Below are 21,103 nucleotides of genomic sequence, written 5' to 3'. Positions count from 1 at the left end.
AATATTGAGTCATATTTAATTTCCAGTATTATTCAAAGTTAATATATTAAATCCAAAATAAGAATATTACACATATAAATACCTTGACATCTTTGAAGAATTCAAATACCTTGAATAAAGAAAATAATCTTTTTAGTTTCTGTATTAAAGTAAAAAATTGATACTTTGTTGTTAAATTTGAATTAATCTGGTAACAAACAGTGCAAAAATTTAAATACAACTTACCTTTAAAATAAGTTTCTCAGGAGGCTTTATATTGAAGAATAAAAAGAGTAGATTTTATAAAACTAAAAAGGATTAACAGTTCACCTCTTGATATGCAAAAACAGAGAAAAAGTGTAATTTAAAAATCCAGAAATCAATTTTTATATACTATGAAAAATGAAAACAATGTTATCAGAATGGCTAAGGAAATGGTGAGTGAGAAGTTCTACTTAGCATTGCATTATTCAAGAGAATTAAATTTACCTTATATTGAGGAACATTGCATTATTCTTACATAAACCACACAAGTTTGCACTTGGGATTTTTTTTTAATCAATAAGTATAATAGTTTAGGGAGAACTATTCATCTTAGTTTCAAAAAATGAAAAAGAGAAAAGCTATTAATATAAAATAAATCCACATGCAGAGAGCCTTACTTGTTTGCTTATGTTATTTACTATTTTAATTTAGATTTATTGTTCAATATGAAAGTTGACTTTACTTGAACATAACATTTCCTGTCTTTTTATGGTGCTACTAAAATCTTGCCTCAAAGATAATAGATTTCGCATCTTCAGCTATTGAAAGAATGACTCTGGCAATCCTTCATTTCAGCATTCAGAGGCTCCCTCTGCATCCACATGGAGTATAATTCTCCTCCACATCCTCAAGGTTGTAGTAGAGTCTGACATTTGTTCACAGAGCAGAGTGAAGCCAGTGCACCAACAACAAAGGATTCAAGTTTGAGCAGTTTAGAATTTGAAGCAAGTTTTCACAAACAGTGTTATTACTGATGCTTTTCTTCTTCCATTGCTTTATATTTATGGAAAGTGTTTTATTCAAGTCCAACATATAATAGGTCATGTTATTTTTATTTTATTAATTATTAATGCAAATTTTTCTGGGGTAAAACAACACAACAGATACTAAGGTTTGAAGCCTGGCTGTTGGATATCAGACATTGGTTTAACTTGGACAAGTTACGGAAGCTCCTTGAGACTAGCTTTCCTAGAGATACAATACATACTTTATTTGTGAAGGAAAAAGATTTGCAAAGAGGCTGGTGTGGAACAGTGCTTAATAAATAATTGTGATATTATTACTTAATAGGCTTATCCCAGGTGTTGGCCATGCAAAAGATTTTTTAAGATGTAGGCCTTGTTCTAAAAGAGTTTATACACAGAAAAGAAGCCATACTAATTGCCTGTCCTGTGGCTTGCTGCCGGGTGATAATGTACAAAGCTTTCTCTTCTGATTGGAAGAAGTGGAGGTGACTATACTTCTTATAGAATATTATTTTATATACTTTTAATACACAGTTAATATATCATCAAAATAAGAGAGGTAGAGAGGAGAAATTGCCAAAAGGCAAATTTTGGTGTGTGGAAGGTAAAGAAGACATTAAGCAAACCAAAATGTCACAAGCCCATTTCTTTACCATTATTGATTAATAAACAATCACCAGTTTCTTGATTAAAAAAAGAAGAAGAAATCCTCATAAAATACCACTCTAGTTGCAACATGTAGAATGGAATTCTCAGTTTGAATGTTAATTTAAACAATAATGTCTCAAATAGGTATGTGATGGTTAAAGATACATGGTTCTCATGACCAGATATGGCTTGTTATCCTTAATTTTATCGCTGACCCATTTTTATAAACAAAATAACTCTCTCTGCATCCGTCCTGTAGAGATACAATCCTACACGCTGACATTCCTAATCTTTACTATGAATCAACAACAGAGTTGTTGGCGAAGGCTGTTTCTATCTCAGTGATCCTGTAGTCAACTTGTTTCTTTGCAGAAGTTTCCAGAATATTCTGTGAGCTGTAGTTTCCGTTGAGGGCAGGATGACATAGATAAAGCTGAGAAATTAAAATTATTTCTCCTTGATTTAACTAATCCACCTGGCATTTTTGTCCATTAATGTATTCAACAAACCTTTTTTTTTTTTTTCATTTAAGCGCAAGTATGGTCTCTAAAATTCATGATCTCTCTGTTGGAGAAAACAAACATTGGAAATATGTACAGACAAGATAAAATGACTGCTATGTTCAAATGACATTTGTTCTTCTCTTCATCCTGCCAATGAATATGTATTGAGAAGATACAGGGTGCTAGGAATAATAATGGTGGACAAAATGTACATGGTCTCTGTCCTCAGAGATCTTATCATCTACATAGTAGGCAGAAATTAATCAAATGATCACTGTTATTGAGCAAGAAAACAAAACATGGAAGAGCTTTACACTGAGTCAAATTGCTTATTGTGGGCTTCTAGAAAGTCTTGAAGTCAAAGTCTTAGCATAGAGCGTAGGGATCTCTAGGAGAGACTCATAGGTGGTGAGTCAGATGGTGAAGGCTCTTATGAGCCCCATTACCAACTTGGTTCATTATCACGGAGGAATCTGAAGATGGTGTTAAACAAGAGACATAAGCAGAGGCATTTTATGGAAGATCGCTCTGCTTCCACATTCTATGGGGAAAATAGATTTTCACACATAAATATTTAAATGTTGATTTGCAATCACAGCATTTTTATCACCAATTATAATGGTGGAGTCATTCATCTCCAGACTGCTTGGAGTGTAATAGCTGTGCTGTTCGCTTCATCCTCGACTCATACTGTGTTATTTCTGGTAAGCTTTCCACATGTGGTTCAATGCCATTAAACAATGTATTCAAGGCAAAATCACACAGATATGCACACACTAGGAGAGTGGCAGGGAAAGATACACGAGGCGATTGCAAACAAGGGAAAGCAGGAATTACTATATTAATGCCCAAAATGTGTAATTCAAAGCAGAAATAACTAAACCTGAGTATGTATAGAGTTCATACTCCCATCTGAGTATGTACACATTCATCCCAGAATGTAGGTTTCTTAAGTGGGAGAGTGGCATTTTCCCCTTAACTCTACCCATGCATGTAGTGCCTAATGTTAGTGACGGTCATGTGATTTATTGCCCAAAGCAGGGCACTATTGAGAGTAAAGGGGACACCCTATAATACTTAAGCTAGGACGATGGGTGTGAATAGGGACTGCCACAAGTAAAGCAATGATATGATCCTTGGTACATGTAAGTGCAGTACTTTGCCCAAGACGAGCACCCTATAAGTGCTTGGTGACTCCTGGATGGATATTTATGGCCAGAATTGTATTCAAAGTGATATTTTTCCTATGTGCTTCAATCATCAATTGCTACAGAACTCCCTTTCCAAATTTAATAGCTTAAAACAACAATTTACTATTTTCATGGTTCTGTGGGTTAGCTGATCTCGTGTAGGCTCAGTTATGCTACTGTCAAAGCTCAACATGCATGGGACAAATTTAAACAGGCAAGGAGGAATCCATGCAAAGCTACTGCAGTCAGGGAGTGAGGCCAGAACTCAGCCTGAGCTCACCTCTGCTGAAGCAGGTGCTGAGGAGTTGTCAAGAGCTGGCATACCCGGGGACCGGCCACCTGGGTTTGTAGATGGCCTCCACCCAAAACAAAAGCAAACTTTCTCCTATTTTCATGATAGGATGGTTTCAGAATTTGCAGCAATTGCCACCAAAGTCTGGATCCTAGTAACCTCAGGGACATAGGACTCTATTGTCCCTGCTGATTGCATTTCAGAGTCAGGGCTCCTGGGTTCTGGGTTGTGAAATAGGAAAAGGCTCTTAAAAAGATTTATGTCAGGGAGGCAAAGAAATCCTTTCCTAGTGCAGGTTCTCCAAAGTAAAGTAAGAAAAGAGAGATCAGGGACCTCAAGTCAGGAAGAAGCCTGTCTGAAGTGTAGTCAGGCTGAGGGGGATTTCGGGGCTGCCTTGGCCAATAGACATCTGGCTGGTGGGTGGGGTGCATGCAGTCTTAGGACACAGTAGAAGCCTCAGGGTATTTTGCATTTGAGGCTTGAAGCCTCAGGGTATTTTGCGTTTGAGGCTTAAAGTCCCAGAAAGTCACTCTTGTCCATCCCTAACATGTACACACTCACACACACACACATAAACACAAACATACACTCACACACAGACACATAGACACAAACATATACACACGCACAGTCATGCACAAATAGGCACAAACACACACACACAAAAACATACTCACACTCACATAGACACAAACATACACTCATATACACCTTTTACTGATCAAGCCTATTCATGAGAATATGAATGCAATTCAAAGGAGGCGGAAAATGGACTCCACTTCTTGATGGAACTAACAGAAAAATACTTGCTTCTGTCTTTTTAATTCACCATAATCTATCTTTCATCCACTATTATTCCCGTTCCTCCCACATGCAAGAGCAAAGAAACAAGCAAACACACTGTAATGATCTGCAGAAGTCTCATCCCATGATGTCATCATGGTTGAAGCTCTGGGTCACATCATTTAAACTAAATCCAAATGTGGACACCGTCCCCCAGGGGTAGCTCTTCTTGATTCAAGGACCTGGGAACTGAAAACATTTGCCTTCGGTGCCACGATGGAATGGGGACGGGAGAAGCACTCTCATCCGCAGCCGCTCCGTGCAGCGGTGAACTCTTTCAGGAAATCTCCTGAGCTGAACCTGCCACCTCATTAGTGCCCAGGTTCTTCTCTTTCACGTGACTACAGGTGGCAAGTGTGCTGAGGGTTTTGAAATGCCACAACGAAGGCTGCCCTCTGTCCAAACGTGAACAACTGTTCCGTCATTGCTTCTGCAGCCCGAGCGGATGGTGAGCGCACCCCTCCTCCAGCGTCCGTCCACAGCCCCACCTCATTTTCCAGCCAACGCCTGAATGCCAGATTCCAAGCACTGCCACGTGGTTAGGTTTTTACGATGGCGCCCCACTTCTAAGAGTGTCTCTCCCTCTGTATTCTCTGTCTCCAAGGTTCATGACGAAAGACAAAAATAATTTGTATTTTCTGAAGATCCTGTGAGTTGCCTGCATCAGGGTCCCTGGGACATTGTCCTGCAGCAGGAGTGGCTGGGATGGCCTGACCTTTCTCACCATGTGGTTTTCTCTGTCTTTTTTGTACTTAAATCAGTGACACTGGGACTTCCCACGTGGCACATCAGAGCAGCTCTCCTTCCACCGGTGTGGTGGCTGAAGCCAGAGGCTCTGCCTTCAATGAAGCTACATCACATGACTTTCTCTTTCATTTCTGTTGGTCAGAGCAATGGTGGGAATAGCCTAGAAACATTGGAAAGGGAACATAAACTCTGGATGAGAGGAAAAGTATAGAAACGTGGTCTGTTTTTAATCTATTGACCATGCCCAATAGTCTCTTAACTTCGTCAGCAAAAAAAGTGGAAGAACAGATAGATTAGAAAAATAAAATATCTTATGAAAATATTTCACAGAAGGACATGTCCCATTACAAATGATAACATTTACATCTCAGTTTTACAAATGACTCCCAGGATAACATGATTATCATTATACACACACACACACACACACACACACACACACACGTGTGTGTGTGTGCGTGTGTGTGTTTATTTCTCAATGGGTCAAGTAGGTATTACTCAGGAAGAGCAGAATCAAGTTGCTGGGCAGGTATACTAAGTATAGTGAATCTAGCTTTGGTACATGGATGTTTATAACCCTTTGTTAACGGATTCTAAATAATATGTTACCATATTTATGGAGAAATTTTGACACAAAGTCTTGTTTGTCAGAACAACCTCTTATGTTTTTTAAACTTTGTTCCAAGTTTAATAACTGGGGATGGATAAAGAACTGGGTAGGAGAGACCTAGATATAACTCTTCCCGGGCTTATTGAGATATGACTGATATATAATATTGTATTAAAGTGCACAATGTGATGGTTTGATATATGTCTATATTAGGAAATGATTACATTTAGTTAACATCCACCACCTCATGTGGTTATAATTTTTTTTTCTTGAGATGAGAACTTTCAATTGCTACTTTCAAATAAGATTGGAAATTTCTACCCCTTGACCACCTTCTTCCCTTTTAGCCACTCCTGCCCCGCCCCCTTGACTCTGGCAAACACCAGTCTGTTCCGAGTTATGATTTTTTAAGATTCCACATATAATGAGATCATACAGAATTTGTGCCTCCCTATATGACTTATTTCACTTAGCATAATACCCTCTAGGTCTATGTTATTGCAAATGGCAGGATTTCCTTCATTTTTGTGACTGAATTATGTATGTATAATATATATTTTATAATATATATAATTTTTTCTTTATCCATTCATCCCTCAGTGGACAGTTAGGTTATTTCCATGTCTTGGCTATGACAGACAGTGCTGCAGTGAATATGAGCATACAGAGAACTCTTCAAGACAGTGATTTCTTTCCTTTTGTCATATGGTAATTCTACTTTTTACTGGGTCATACGGTAATTCTACTTTTCATTTTTTGAGGAACCTCCATACTGTTTTCCACAGTGGCTCCACCAGTTCGCATTCCCACCAACAATGCACGAGGGCTCCCCTTTCTCTGCACCCTTGCCAACCCTTGTTATTTCTCATCTTTTTGATTCTTGCTGTTCTGACAGGTGTCATGTGATATCTTAGTGTGGCTTTGATTTGCATTTTCTTGATGATGAGTGATGTTGAGCATCCTTTCCTGAGGCTGTTGAACATCTGGACATCTTCTTTGGAAAAAATATCTACTCTGCCCCAATAGTCCCTCTGCCCATTTTTTCATCAGATAAGTTTTTATTTTGTTTTGTTTTTTAGATATTTTAGATATCAACTCCTTATTAGATATATGATTGGCAAATATTTTCTCCCATTCCATAGGTTGCTTTTTCATTTTGTTGTTGGTATCTGTAATTTTTTTAAAAAGCAAATACAAAAATATTTTAAAATTAGTTAAATCTGAGATCAGATATATATCTTTGAGTAAGTTCCTTATTTTAAGTTTGTTTAAAATATTTCATCATTGGGGTGCCTGGGTGGCTCAGTCAGTGAAGCATCTGCTTTCAGCTCAGGTCATGATCCCAGGGTCCCGGTATTGAGCCCCACATGGTGGGGGGGTTCCTTGCTCAGCAGGGAGCCTGCTTCTCTCTCTCCCTCTGCCCCTGCTCATGCTCATACTCTGTCTCTTGCTTACTCTCTCTCTCTCTCTCTCTGAAATAAATAAAATCCTTAAAAATATAAAAAATAAAGTATTTTGACATTTAAAATATTTAAAGAAAATCAGAAAAATTTTTTTTTACCTTTTTATTGCTTCATTGTCTTTGGCTTAATAGTGGTGATTGTGCTAGATAAAGGATTTTGCTTATAGTTATCCTGATCATAATAAAAAGTAAGTCTAGAAATAATGTATATATTACAACTTTTTAGCAAAATTTTAAATGAAAATAAAGTTCCCCACTTTCTAAATAGTGACAAATTTATCTAATACAGTATTGAATACTGACAATATACTATCCTTCATAAATGGCATTAGTGTACTCTTTTTCTAAGGTAAGAATAACATTTAATGAAAAAAAATGACTTCTTTCTTTCCTAAAAATTCTGTCAGATCTTGAATGTGTATTTTTATTATTTTATGCCTGTATTTTATTACTTAGTCATGTATTTGAGGTAGTGCATTTATTCAACTGTTAAAAGAGAATTAAATTGAAATATCAAATCCTCTATATATGTATTCCTTTCTCTTTTTTTGATACTATTTGTATGGTCTTCTAATAGATTTCAAGATTCTATGGTGACTTCTCACCTTTATATGACTATTTCATACTAAAGACATTGAATCTAATCAATAGAAAATAACAAATAAAAGCATTAAATGTCCTTTTTGAAATTTACTGTTTTATCTTTCAAAATTTCAAATGCACAAATTCATCTATAAAGGAAAAAGAGACACCCCTGTGTAGGTAAATGAGCCAAAACATGAAACTATTTTCTCAGAGATCATTACTATGTGTACATATAAATTAAATTTTCTGCCAAACCTTGCAGCCCCTGATTCTACTCAGTTACTTTATAGGTATTTGAAAAATATAAAATATAAATGGTGAGCACCATGTTTATTACTGAATCAGGGATCTAATATTAATATACTTACCCCATTTTACTGTAATTTTTCATATAACTGTCGGGTTTGCCTGAAAGTTGATAAGTTTCATGAAGGCACAATTCATTTCTTCTCTCCTGTCTTTGTGTTTTTACTGCCTAGTGAGTGCCAGGCATATAGTATGAATTCAATAGATATTTATTGAATGAGGGGGTGAACCTCTATAAATAAACTCACCGAACTTTAAATGATTTTGTGATTGTATTCTTTTAAGATTGAGAGCCCATATCTACTTACAGTGATCCCACCCCCGGTTGTTATTTTTGAGTGAAGACAGAACAAGTCTATAGATTTTAAGGTATAAGAGATAGTAAAAAGAAAAATATTATCCTCATTTCAGATGTAAAATTATTCTGTGATTGAGAACAAGGACAGGAAAATCTGAGTGCTTAAGACAATTTACACTATTAGCCAAGAGCAATATTACTTATTAAAAGCATTCAAATTTTTTCTCATATATTCATTAGCAGTTGATTTTATTGAGATATTATATAAATATTAATATAAATCAGTGAGATCATTTATCTTGCTGAAAAGGGGATATTTATGCCTATAATTTTATAACTTTAAACTGTTGAGATTATGAGAAGACTTCAAAAACAATCTGAGGGTTTTGAAGGGGCGTGGGGGTAGGAGGTCAGTGTACCAGGTGGTGGGTGTTATAGAGGGCACAGATTGCATGGAGCACTGGGTGTGGTACAAAAATAATGAATATTGTTATGCTGAAAATAAAAAATAAATTAAAAAAAAAGAAAAGAATGGCTAGATGTTCGCACACCAGTTTCACTATTTAAAGAGATAAACTTATTTTTCTGCTCCTTTCCCAGTATAAGATCTGAAAAAGAGAGTAATGTAACTTTAGATTCTGAATTCTGAGGACAATTTTTAAAGTCACCAAGTTTTGGGGTGCCTGGGTGGCTCAGTCAGTTAAGTGTCCAAATCTTGATTTAGACTCAGCTCATGATCTCAGGGTTGTGAGATTGAGGCCTGCATTGGGCTCCACACTCAGTGTGGAACCTGCGTGAGATTCTCTCCTTCCCTCCAATCCTCCCTCCTTTTACCTCTCTAAAAATAAATAGATACATACATGCATACATAAAGGAGCAAACAATAAAGTTACCAAGTTTTTTTGACCCCTAGACTAATAAGTATTTGATCATCTTACCTCCTACCTTTTAAGTAACAGTCTTATTATGTTTGCTCTTATCATATTATTTTTATCATGTTAAACAAGTATATACATAAAATTCTAAAGCCCCATGTCCTCACAGAAGTGCACCAGAACAAGGATCTCTAATGTTATATGTATAATTACAGATATTTCATTGGTACTTATTTGTTAGCATTTTACTAAAGTTGCTTCTTTTCATTTTTATTATGGAAGGTTAATTGACACATAATGGTGTGTTAGTTTCAGGTGTACACGAGTAATCTGACAATTGTGGGCATCACTATATGGGCTCCAGAATAAGTGTCAACACCTGTTAGCATGCAACATTATTACAATATTGTTGCTTGGATTCCTTGTGCTATACTTTCCTCTCTGTAATTTATTTGTTTTATAACTGGAGGTTTGTACCTTAACCCCCTTCAGCTATTTTACCCCCCTCCACCTCCTTCCCCATCTGACAATGACCAGTTTATTCTCTGTGTTTATGAGTCTGAATTACCAAGGTTTTTTGTTTGTTATGTTTTCATTCCACATAGTAGAATCATACAGTATTTGTCTTTCTTTGTCTGACTTACTTCATTTAGTGCAATACCCTCTTGGTGTATCCACGTTGTTGCACATGGCAAGATTTCAGTCTTTCTAATGGCTAAGTAATATTGCATTGCATACATACATCACATCTTTATTCATTCATCTATAGATGGATACTTACATTGCTTCCATACCTTGGCTGTTGCAAATAATGTTGCAGTAAATATAGTGGTGCACATATCTTTTTTAATTTATGTTTTTATTTGCTTTGGGGTAAATATCTAGCCGTAGGATCATATGGTATTTCTGCTTTTGACATTTTGAGAAACCACCATGCTGTTTTCCACAGGGGCTGCACCAGTTTGCCTTCCTACCAACAGTGGGTGAGGGTTCCCTTTTCTCCCCATCCTCACCAACACTTGTTATTTCTTGTCTTTTTGACACCAGCCAATCCATCTGGCATGAAGTGATATCCCATTGTGGTTCTGATTTGCATTTCCCTGATGATGAGTGATGTTGAGCATCTTTCCATGTACCTGTTGGCCATTTGGGTGTCTTCTTTGGAAAAATAACTATTCATTTGCCCATTTTTAAATTGGATTATTTGGGTTTTTGATGTTGACTTGTAGAAGTTCTTTTTGTACTATGAATATTAACCCCTTATGGATATAATTTGCTAATATTTCTAGCAAATATTTATGTAGCTAGTATTTCTAGCCATTCAAGAGGTTGCCTTTTCATTTTATTAATTGTTTTCTTTGTTTAGTGTGTTCAAGTTTTATTTTTTTTGTTCCCCTACCTATGAGACAAACTTGCATATCAGTATAATATTTATACTAAACTTCTAGAAGTATAGCTGATAGAGTAGTGTATTAATAAAGCCGTAATTTCTGGAGTACCTACTCTATGCTAGGTTTAAGGAAATCTTTTTGTCCACATTATGTCCCTTAGTACACTCCACCATCTTCCGAAGTAGGTAATGTCCCCATTTCACAGGAAAAAAAAAAAAAAAGAAGAAGAACTTGTAGAAGTTCTTTATGTGTTATGGATTTTAACCCCTTATGGATATATAATTTGCAAGTATTTCTACCCATTCAGTAGGTTGCCTTTTCATTTTATTAATTGTTTTATTTGATTAAAAGTGTTCAAGTTTTATTTTAATTTTATTTCTATTTTAAGCTAATGAATTTTTGCAAGGTCACATAGGTAGTAAGTAAATTCTTAAACCAGAATTTTATAAATGATTTTCCTATGGACCTACTAAATCAGAATATTTAAGCATGACAGAGAAAAAAATATGAAAATTTTAATAAATTCTTCAGATAATTCTTATCAAGTTTGAGAGCCAGTGACTAAGCAAAATTAGATAAACTCTATTAATGTGAATAATAAATGAAACCAATGAACATATACACCCTAGATTGCAAATGTAGCTTCAGGTAGTTTTCTGGACTTGAGAAATGGTTTACTACTCAGGGCTCCAGTTTTCTTCTCTCAAAATGAGGATGCTTTGTGTATCTGAAAAGAAGCAAAACTCAAAATAACAAGCATCATTGGAAAATATGCAAAAAAATACAGCACCTAACTATTTGGTTCTTCTTCTTCTTCTTCTTTTTTTTTTTTTTCCAATCTACAATCCATCCTAAAAATTCTGGGAAAGCTGACATTTCTCTCCTGATTCATGTCTTTTTAAAACTGCTTTTCTTGGTTAAATAAGTAAAATCAGATCACCCTGACGCAATTGCTCCAAGGTTACAAATAATAGGAGTTCTGGTAGATGCTTTTTTTTTTTTCTTCCCATTTTCATTAAATTCCCTCATAGTAGATATAAAAACAGTTCCTTAATTGACACTGATTTGCAAATATATTGAATTCAAACATGTCAAAATAAATTAGATTTGTCTCTCAGTAGAAAGAAAGCAATAGAGCCAGATTGAATCCCAGTGAAATTTTATAGCATCTATTCACAAACACTTTTATATCCTAAACTGCACGGCATTTAAAATAATTAGGAGCTTTATGCGACACATACAACATTTACTTTTATTGTTACTTCTTGAACCCAACAATAAAAGTAGATTTTAAATTGTAGAATAATTGTTTCATCTATATTTATACTATAAAATGGGGTCTACCATTTGAAAACTGCGAAGTCTGTTATTTTAGGATAGTCATTATTCAGATGATTCAGATATGTTAAAATGTATTTAATTAAGACAGATTTATTGTAATTTATATTTTCAGGGAAAAAATTGAAATGTTAAACAGATATCTATGAATTAATTTCCACATCCTTAAGAAAATTACACTGTAAGCATTTTGCATATAAATCCTATAGCAGTTAACTTTTCTGGGTCACACTTTATCTGCAAAGATTTATTTCTCTTAAACAACAGTCTTGGAGTTATTTTGATCAATTTTCTTCTTACTAAAATACAGCTGTTCATCATACATTCATACAAGGTAATGTGATTGAGCAATAAAAAGTATAAAGCCACCAAAAGACATAGGGGAAGCTTAAGTACATACTGCTAAGAAGCCAGTCCGAAAGGATGAGATACTGTAGGATTCCAACCACACAACAGTCTTGAAAAGGCATACTATGCAGACAGTAAAAAGAGTGGTGGTTTCTAGAGGTTCAGGGGGAAAGAGGGGTGGGTACCTGAAGAAAAGGAGAATTTTAGGTGACCCCAACAATTCTGTATGGTATTATAATGGTAAATGTATGACATTATAAATCAGTTTAAACCCACAGAACTCTATAAGGCAAGAGTCAACAAGGCCTCATGTCAACAATGGACTGTAGTTAATAATTATGTATCAATATTGGCTCATCAGTTTTAACAAATGTGCCACACTAATGCCAAACGTTAAAAATAGAGAAAACTAGAGGTGGGAGTTTGTATAGGAGCTTTATACTTTCTGTTTAATTTTTCTGTAAACCTCACACTGCTCTAAAAATCAAAGCATGATATCCAAAAAACATACAGCTGTTATACATGTAAAATTTAGGGGAGGCAAGGACAATGCAAATAGCAAAATTAATGACCTAATAAAATGTACATTTGACATCTATAATAATTGAAATTTTTCAATTGAAATATTATTTATACTTCGTTTAAGAATTAACTTAGGTTATTTTGGTCTTTTTTCTTTTTTCTTTTTTTTTAAGATTTTATGTATTTATTTGAGAGAGAGAGAGCAAGCAAGAAAGCATAAGTGAGGGGAGCTGTGCAAGGATCCCAATGTGGGACTCAATTCCAGGACCCTGGAATCATGATCTGAGCAGGAGGCAGACACTTAACCGACTGAGCCACACAGGCGTCCCTAGTTTAGGTGATTTGGGAATTTTAGTCAGAATCTGGGGGGTTTGTTTAAAATGGCCAATAAAGCACAAACTGTTGCCCCAGGAGGGAAAAATGGGAGCCAGGGTTACATCGAGTATGTCGATACACACAGACATCAAATCCACCTGGATCAAGCTTTGTGATAGATGCCCTAAAGGCAGGTTATAAGTATGAAACCATGAATCTCTCCAGTGTTCAAGGTCTATATTGGTTAAAGCTATAGCCACTGTCTTTAGCATGCTCCCAGCAGTACCGCTTCTGGGAAGGGGGACCCAGCTGATTGCTTGACTCTAAAGACTCATGGGAAAGCTGTGTAGCTACACTTCTGGGCCCTTTGTGATTCAGCTGCCTCTTTTATTGTTGAGAGTGCTTTTGCTCAATTATATTGGCAGTAAATCTAGCTTTAAAAAGCAGAATTCCTTAATTTCAGACACCCGACACCTATTTGTTTTGAGTGAGGTGTTAAAAGTTTAAATTGGAAAAGGTTATTGATGTATTGTTTATTATAAAGTGGATGAATTGCAACATTTCTTTAAAAAGCTTCTGAAGAATCCTTTATTTGGCCATAATTCTCTGCTTCTGAAATTAACCAACAGATTTGACTGTACTCCACAGAAAGAAGGGGAATAATGATAAGTCACATGACCTCAGACTCAGAATGGGGTTGGACCAGAAAGTACCTTACAGACAGAACTCTAAAAATCATAAACTGCCAGCCTATAGATCAAACCAGGTCAGATGATGCCTTAAAAAAATAAACTTCCACTGGCTCCCAAAATATAAAAGCTCATAGAATTCACAAAAAACCTTGAGGGGTACCCGGGTGGCTCAGTCATTAAATGTCTGCCTTTGGCTCAGGTCATGATACCAGGGTCGTGGAATGGAGCCCCACATTGGGCTCCCTGCTCAGTGGGGCATCTGCTTCTCCCTCTGCCTTTACTGCTTTATCTTTCTCTGTCAAATAAATAAATAAAATCTTTAAAAAAAGAAAAATAAAACCTTGAACACCCTTTTTCCCATTTTAAACTCTCACGGCACTAGCAGCATAGCAGAGTAGTTGCCCTCATTCAGTAGAGCATCAGTGCCACCTGAGTCCTCCTGCCCACCTGCTTCCCTCTTAATTGATGCCCAGTCCATGTCATGCCTTTCCCTTACCTCTCTGTCCTCTCTGTCAGCCAGCTTTACAGATCCTGATTTACACCAACTCTTTCATTTTGTATTCAAGTAACATGTGACTACTAAGGAAATATATAATTTGCCCCAATCATGTAACTTGTACTTTTCAGGGCGTAAAACAAAAATAAAACAGGGTCTGCCTTGCAATAAATAGAAAAGAATTGAAATTTTGTGATCTAATACTCATTATCATGGAGGTTCATTTAATTCTAGCCAGGAGAAAATTGCATTTTTATAGTATGTTTTGATTCTGGTAGAAAGAAGTTTGTTGGAACAATAAAGCAAAGGTTAATGAGGAGATATTTTGTCTAGAAAACAAATCCGTTTTAAACACTTACTAACAAATAGTATTTTAAATGCTTTTAGTGGTGTGCATAAGATTTAAATTCCTTTTAAAATGATGCCAGTTACTTTTTCCAGTATCGATCATTTCCATCCTAACTGTACAAAAATATACATGAAATGTTGTTTTTAAAGTTTGAAATGAACAGTGGCATTTTTCTGGTGTTAAATCTGAAGGTACATTGACTGCAAACTTTCTATTTATGTACTTTATAAGGATCAAGAAACTAACTGTGGAAAGCATAAAATTTAGTTCTTATGAGTAGTAAAAGATAAAAAGTCAACAATCTTAGCAACATTTACTTTCATAAGAAGAAATTCAGTTTATGTTAGTCATCCCAGAATCTGGCTAACATATGTTTTCTTATACCAAAATGAACTTGTATGGCAAATTGCCCTGTCATAAGTTAGTTTGTTGCTCTTAACATTCAAGCCATATGTATCAGTTATCTCTTGCACAAGACAATATTTTTATGAACTTAATGACTTAAAACTACACATACATCATCTTGAAGGTTCTGTAGGTCAGAAACCAGTTACTTGCCTTCTGTGTTTTATTGTCTCACCTAGGTTTGAACCAAGGTGTTAGCTAGGGCCAGTGTCTCATCTGTGGCTGGACTAGAGAAGAGTCTGCTTCCAAATGAATGGTTCTTGGTAGAATCAGTTATAAGTGGGATGTTGGGCTGAGAGCCTCAGTTCCTTGCTGCCTGGTGGTCAGACATCTCACCTTCATTTCTTGCCTTACGGACAATTCCACATGTCCCCTTCATTCAGTCCGGCAAAGGAAAGATTTAGGGTCCCCTAGCAAGAGGGATCTTGAAGGATACAGTCTTGTGTAATGTAATGACTGGGTGACATCCCATTTTCTTTACGGTATTCTGTTGATTAGAAGCAAGCTGGAGCCTAGCTGTCTTGTGAGAGGAGGGTGATATGCAAGGATCACAATATCAGGAGGTCCATGTCATAGACTATCCTGTTTCCATCTCTCTGATTTTTCTTCCTTTCCAGGTTTTTGACTTCACTACCACCATGGTCTATCAATAGACAATGCAACAAACAGCACATTGTCTCAATGTCTCCTTTATAATCTCAAATACCATACAAAAGTGTATCTATTTATCATCAAAACAGTCCATCAAAACCAACCTTAATGTTGCTTTTGTGATTGTTTTCCCTTTTGTGGTAGACTGTTATCTCTCTTGCTCAAGGTTACCTAAGGCATCCGTATTCCACTGAATGGACACTGTGACAATGTGTAAAGAAATTGCTCAGAAAATATAATTGTTATCTTAGCTATGTCACTTTAGAAGTGTTTACCTAGGCAAATGTATCCTTTTCTAATCTAAACATGTTCTTGTTAATTAGTGGGGACCTTCTTGGTTGGAAATCACAGAAATCCTAGATTAAGGAAAAATTATGGACTGTTTTGGTCACTGAAATGATGAGCTTACATAACTCCAAGTACAGCAGCATTTAGAATATTAGCAAAATATAAGGGACCTATTTTCAACCTTACTTCTTTCATTTGTGTTGGTATCATGATCAACAAGAACCTGATCAGTGATCTCATAGGGTAACATCAAACAGCATTAAAATTCTTCCCAAAAATGTTTTCTAGTACTAAAAATAAAATTTCTGGGCAAGACTCTTTTTACGTGAGTCATCAACACTGAGCAATGAAGATAAAGCACCCTCAGTGACTGGAGATGGGTAATGTATCTATTACCCATCTATTATCCACACCCTGGGGACACGGGCAGCCTTCACCAAACCTCTTAGATGTGATATGGGAGAGTTGTGGTTATCTGCTGTAACAAAAGAAGGCAGAAGTACATGTGAACATATATACATACTTGATCATTTTCATTAAAAGTTATATGGATTAGTTCTTATTCTTTTGGGGAAAAATAGTTATTGAATATGCGATGAATATATGGAGCCCCAGTAGGCACTAAAGCATCTATAAAATAGATCACTTTACATTTTGGTAACTTGACCAAGCATATGGACTTTGGTGACAAAGGGCACAGCCATTTGGACGTGTTTATAAAGAGTTGTATGTAATTAATTTTCTGGACCATATGTTTGTAGTTCAGGATTTGTTATAAAAGTGTCTGGTGAAGTCACAATACAATTGCACAGTATAACCCAGATTAGAAGAACTGAGAGGATGGAGATAAAAATGAGAAGCAATATTAGGAGAGTAAGTATGAAAAGAAAATGCCAATGGAGGAAATGACAGTAGGATTTGTCTTACCAGCTTGAAGCAAGATGTGTGAGTTCAGAGAAGTTGGACACACTAGGTAGACTGACTGGGCTATTTACTAATTTTTTAAAATCTGTTGGATCTGGGTAACATAAATACTTGTATATGATAAAAGTGAGATTATTTCCATTAGGTTATAATTAAAGTTATGATAGCCTAAGTTACAGTCACCAATACTGTAAAATAAATGAAGATTTTGAGAATGAGATGTTTTGTTGAAAATATCACTTGGAAATTAAGCGAATAACATAGTACTGAAGGTAAAACATGGCTACAGGTGAGCAAAATCAGTGAGTTCAAGAGAAAGGTCAGTATCAGGCTCCCTGTTCAATGGGGAGCCTGCTTCCCCTTCTCTCTCTGCCTACCTCTCTGCCTACTTGTGATCCCTGTGTGTCAAATAAATAAATAAAATCTGTAGAAAAAAAAAGAGAGAGAGAAAGGTGAGTGTTGTGAGTCCATCTGTTCAAATACTTTCAGTACAGTTAGAGCCTCAAAGTAGAGCAAGAATAAGGACTAGAAAGAATCATCTGGAAGCTATTGGTTAAATATGCTAAGGGCAGCAGCAAAAGAGCAACATTTTACTTTACAAATGGAGGTAACAAATTGTATCCTTCTATTGCTTTCAGTTCAGAAGGTAATTTCAGGAAACAAGTGGGAAGAATTTTTGTATGATGTTTGGCAGATAATAAAATAGTATCCAAAATTAAATTATATCTCAAATTAAAAATAATGCAGGTGACAAGACATTCACAACAAAGAGAATTTGCATAATTGTGAACACAGTTTTTAGGGCTGGAGATTAATGTAGTACTTCTTTGAAAACTTCAGAAAATGTATTATTCAAATAAATGCACTCATACATGAACTAGCATATTCTATTATTAAATTCAGAACTCTGTCATGACAAATAGACTACAAAAAATGAATCCTCTTCTCTAAACCTGCAGACCCCCTCCAGTTAGTGAACTTGCAACCAGAGGGACTATTGTTGGCGTGATTTCTGCAGCGGCCATCAACCAGAGTATTGTGTACTCCATAGTTTCAGGAAATGAAGAAGGTGAGTATGTGTCTGTGACTTCACCATAAACTAACACACTTGGATCTGGGATTCAGTTTAGATTGAATTACTCTTTACTCCATTTTTCCTAATAAAAAGTTACTCAACTTAAATGTAATTGGTACCTTTGTGCTCATCCTGATTAAAAAAATTTGGTAATACTAACAAACATGATTCCCACTTCCACCCCCCCCCCACCCCCCAGCTCAGGAAATACTAACTATCCAATTCTGGAAACTTTGCTCTTGTCCTCACTTAGGGATATTTTAATAATATTTCTTCAAAATTAATGCATCATACTTTCAGCTTTGGGTTATAATTATTGCCTACAGGGCTCTCTTCCCACCATTCTGGACCATCCATGACTCACTCCATGTCATAGCTAGGCTAACACTGAAGAAATTTCAGGACCATAAATAATTTTTAATGCCCAAAGAGCCACATCCATGATAAAATCCATGTAAATTGTATAATATGATTCCTCAAGTGGTCAACTTGATATAAAATTAACAATTGTAAGTAAATAAATAATTTCCGTTTTGTGTACCAGCCACTATTCACTGAGAACAGGATGGTTTGCCAGCTTCTGGGAAGAAGTTCACAGCTGCATTTCTCACCCATTCTTCTTCTTACCATTATCTATAGTTAGTGGTCCTCTGTTTTTCACTTTTGATAAACTGGATAGCCTGGCATGTCATAAGTGGTTGAGATATAGTCAGTATACATTTAGGGGCACCTAGGTGGCTCAGTCCATTGAGCATCTGCCTTCAGCTCAGGTCATACCCCAGGGACCTGGAATCAAGTCCCACATTGGGCTCCTTGCTCAGCTAGGAGTTTGCTTCTCCCTCTATGTCGCTCCCTCCCCCATTCTCATACCCCGTCCACTCAAAAATAAATAAAATCTTTTCAAAAAAGGAATAATCAATATACATTTATACAATATACATCAATAAATTATTACACATTATACAATTATATATTATACATTATACATTATACAATATACATCAATAAATACATGAATATTCAATATTTAATATTTAGTAAGTGAATGAGTATAAAATAAATGTGATTAAGCAATTCACAAGGAAATTATAAAGGCTCTTTTTAAGTATCTCAACCACCATTACTGGAAATCTTTGCCCTTGCAGCAAGTGCTGGACATCTTGCTTTTGTTACTTTCTTCTTTGTTACTACTGTGCTGCTATGCCTCCTCCCTAAATATCACAAAGTTCTAATTCCTTTTAGTATTTAATGGACAATCCAAATCTACCATGATGGATATGGTATGCGGTGCTTCCCAAATGTAATTGACTAATGCAACATTGTTTCAGGAGTTCCAGGAGAATCTCAATGTAACTAGAAAATTAAGAGTTTCGCTTAAGTATACACTGATGATAATTTGAAGAGATGGAACATAGTTTCCAAAAGCTAGCATCCTGTAACTTTTATGCATTACTCCTGTTAACAAGTCACATTTTTAAAATCACAGTACCTTTTAAAGAGAAGTCTCTTTTTTTTTCTTATAGTGTGAAGTAAATGACCAAAGAACTATATTTTAATTGCAGATATGTTTGGAATTAACAACATCACAGGTGTTATCTATGTGAATGCCCCCCTGGATTATGAGACCAGGACAAGCTACGTACTTCGAGTCCAGGCTGATTCCCTAGAAGTGGTTCTTGCCAATCTCCGAGTCCCTTCAAAAAGTAAGTTACGTTACATAAGAATTCTGTAAGGATTTTATGGTTCTTCTGCTCATTTGCTGATGAAATACATGTCCAAAAGTTATCCATACAGAACATAGGGAGATCAGTAGTACTTGGAGCTGACTGTCCATACATTTTAACAGCTGATAGAGGACAGTGCAGGGAGTGATTTCATACTCCTGATATATCAGAGTAATAATGTACCATCTTCAAACTGTGTATACAATATTTCTAGAATCAACTTTATTCTTAATCCCACCATAAGGCTCTGTCGAACTTTCTGGAACATATATTGTTCATGGGTACAGGACTGCTCGACATTCTCTGAATCTTGTGGTCTCTTGTACTTACAGATTTTCTTAGCACAGAGGAAAATGCATCTTAAAAGAGCGACTAACATTTATTGTAAGTTATATGTAGCATTATATTTAATTCACACCCATTTCTAGTAGATGAAAATTATTCCCGTTTTACAAAGACAAGATAAGAAAAGGTTAAGTGACTTTTTAAAAATGACACCATTGGTAAATGAAAACCCAGAGATTTAAGCAGACAGCTTTTGATTCCAGAATCTTTCTCCAACGTCTGTGTGATATAGTTTACCGACACAAGAGAGCAAGTAAGGCCAGTCTGTGAAGGGCGCCAGCAGAGATTCTGTGAGATATTACTAATAACAAGATAAATACTGTTCCTTTCTGTCTGTTGAGGTAATACTTATTTGCACTTTGGGCAGTTCATCTTTTTATAATCACACCAGCTCTTTTAGAATTTAGAAGACCCAAGAAAACCAAATTGAACTTAACTGTTAGTGGAACGGAGGCTCAGAGAGAGCATGAAGTGGGAAACAGGCTCTGAAACAGACTCCTTTCATTCCGGGGTCCTTCCTGGACATTGTACACCAACACTCCAACAACCAGCATCTTTAGAAGGGGAGGGGGGAAATGAAGAGCCTGTGAGAACCCCAGCGTGGTTACAGGTGTAAAGCCAGAGCCACATAACCCAGGAGGTGGAAGAAAGAAGAGAAAGGTGGATAGCAAAGGCAAGAGATGTGCCCTAGAATTTTCTCTACCAGCACAGTAATTGATGATCCTAAAAGTTATCACTCCTTTTTTATTTCTTTCAAGTCTCACTCACTGATCTAGTGTGGAGGGCTGCATAGTTATTCAGAAAGGTACAACCAAGTCATTTGGAAAAAAATCAGATATACATGGTGTGACTTTGAAATTAAGGGAATTATGTCATCCTCAATGATTATTCA

At 36.0% G+C, this 21,103-nt stretch overlaps 1 protein-coding gene across 1 annotated transcript in view; it reads left to right on the top strand.

The window, feature by feature from the left end:
* PCDH15 (protocadherin related 15) overlaps positions 1–21,103 on the top strand; it is a 1,723,534-nt gene that overhangs the window by 1,557,346 nt on the left and 145,085 nt on the right. The window contains exons 27-28 of the mRNA XM_032313059.1: positions 18,027–18,136; positions 19,705–19,845. Coding sequence (XP_032168950.1) covers positions 18,027–18,136; positions 19,705–19,845 — 251 coding nt within the window. The remainder of the gene's footprint in view (positions 1–18,026; positions 18,137–19,704; positions 19,846–21,103) is intronic.

This window comes from Mustela erminea, chromosome 14 (assembly GCF_009829155.1).
Source record: "Mustela erminea isolate mMusErm1 chromosome 14, mMusErm1.Pri, whole genome shotgun sequence".
Lineage (NCBI taxonomy): Eukaryota > Metazoa > Chordata > Mammalia > Carnivora > Mustelidae > Mustela > Mustela erminea.
This window is presented reverse-complemented; position numbering and strand designations above follow the sequence as displayed.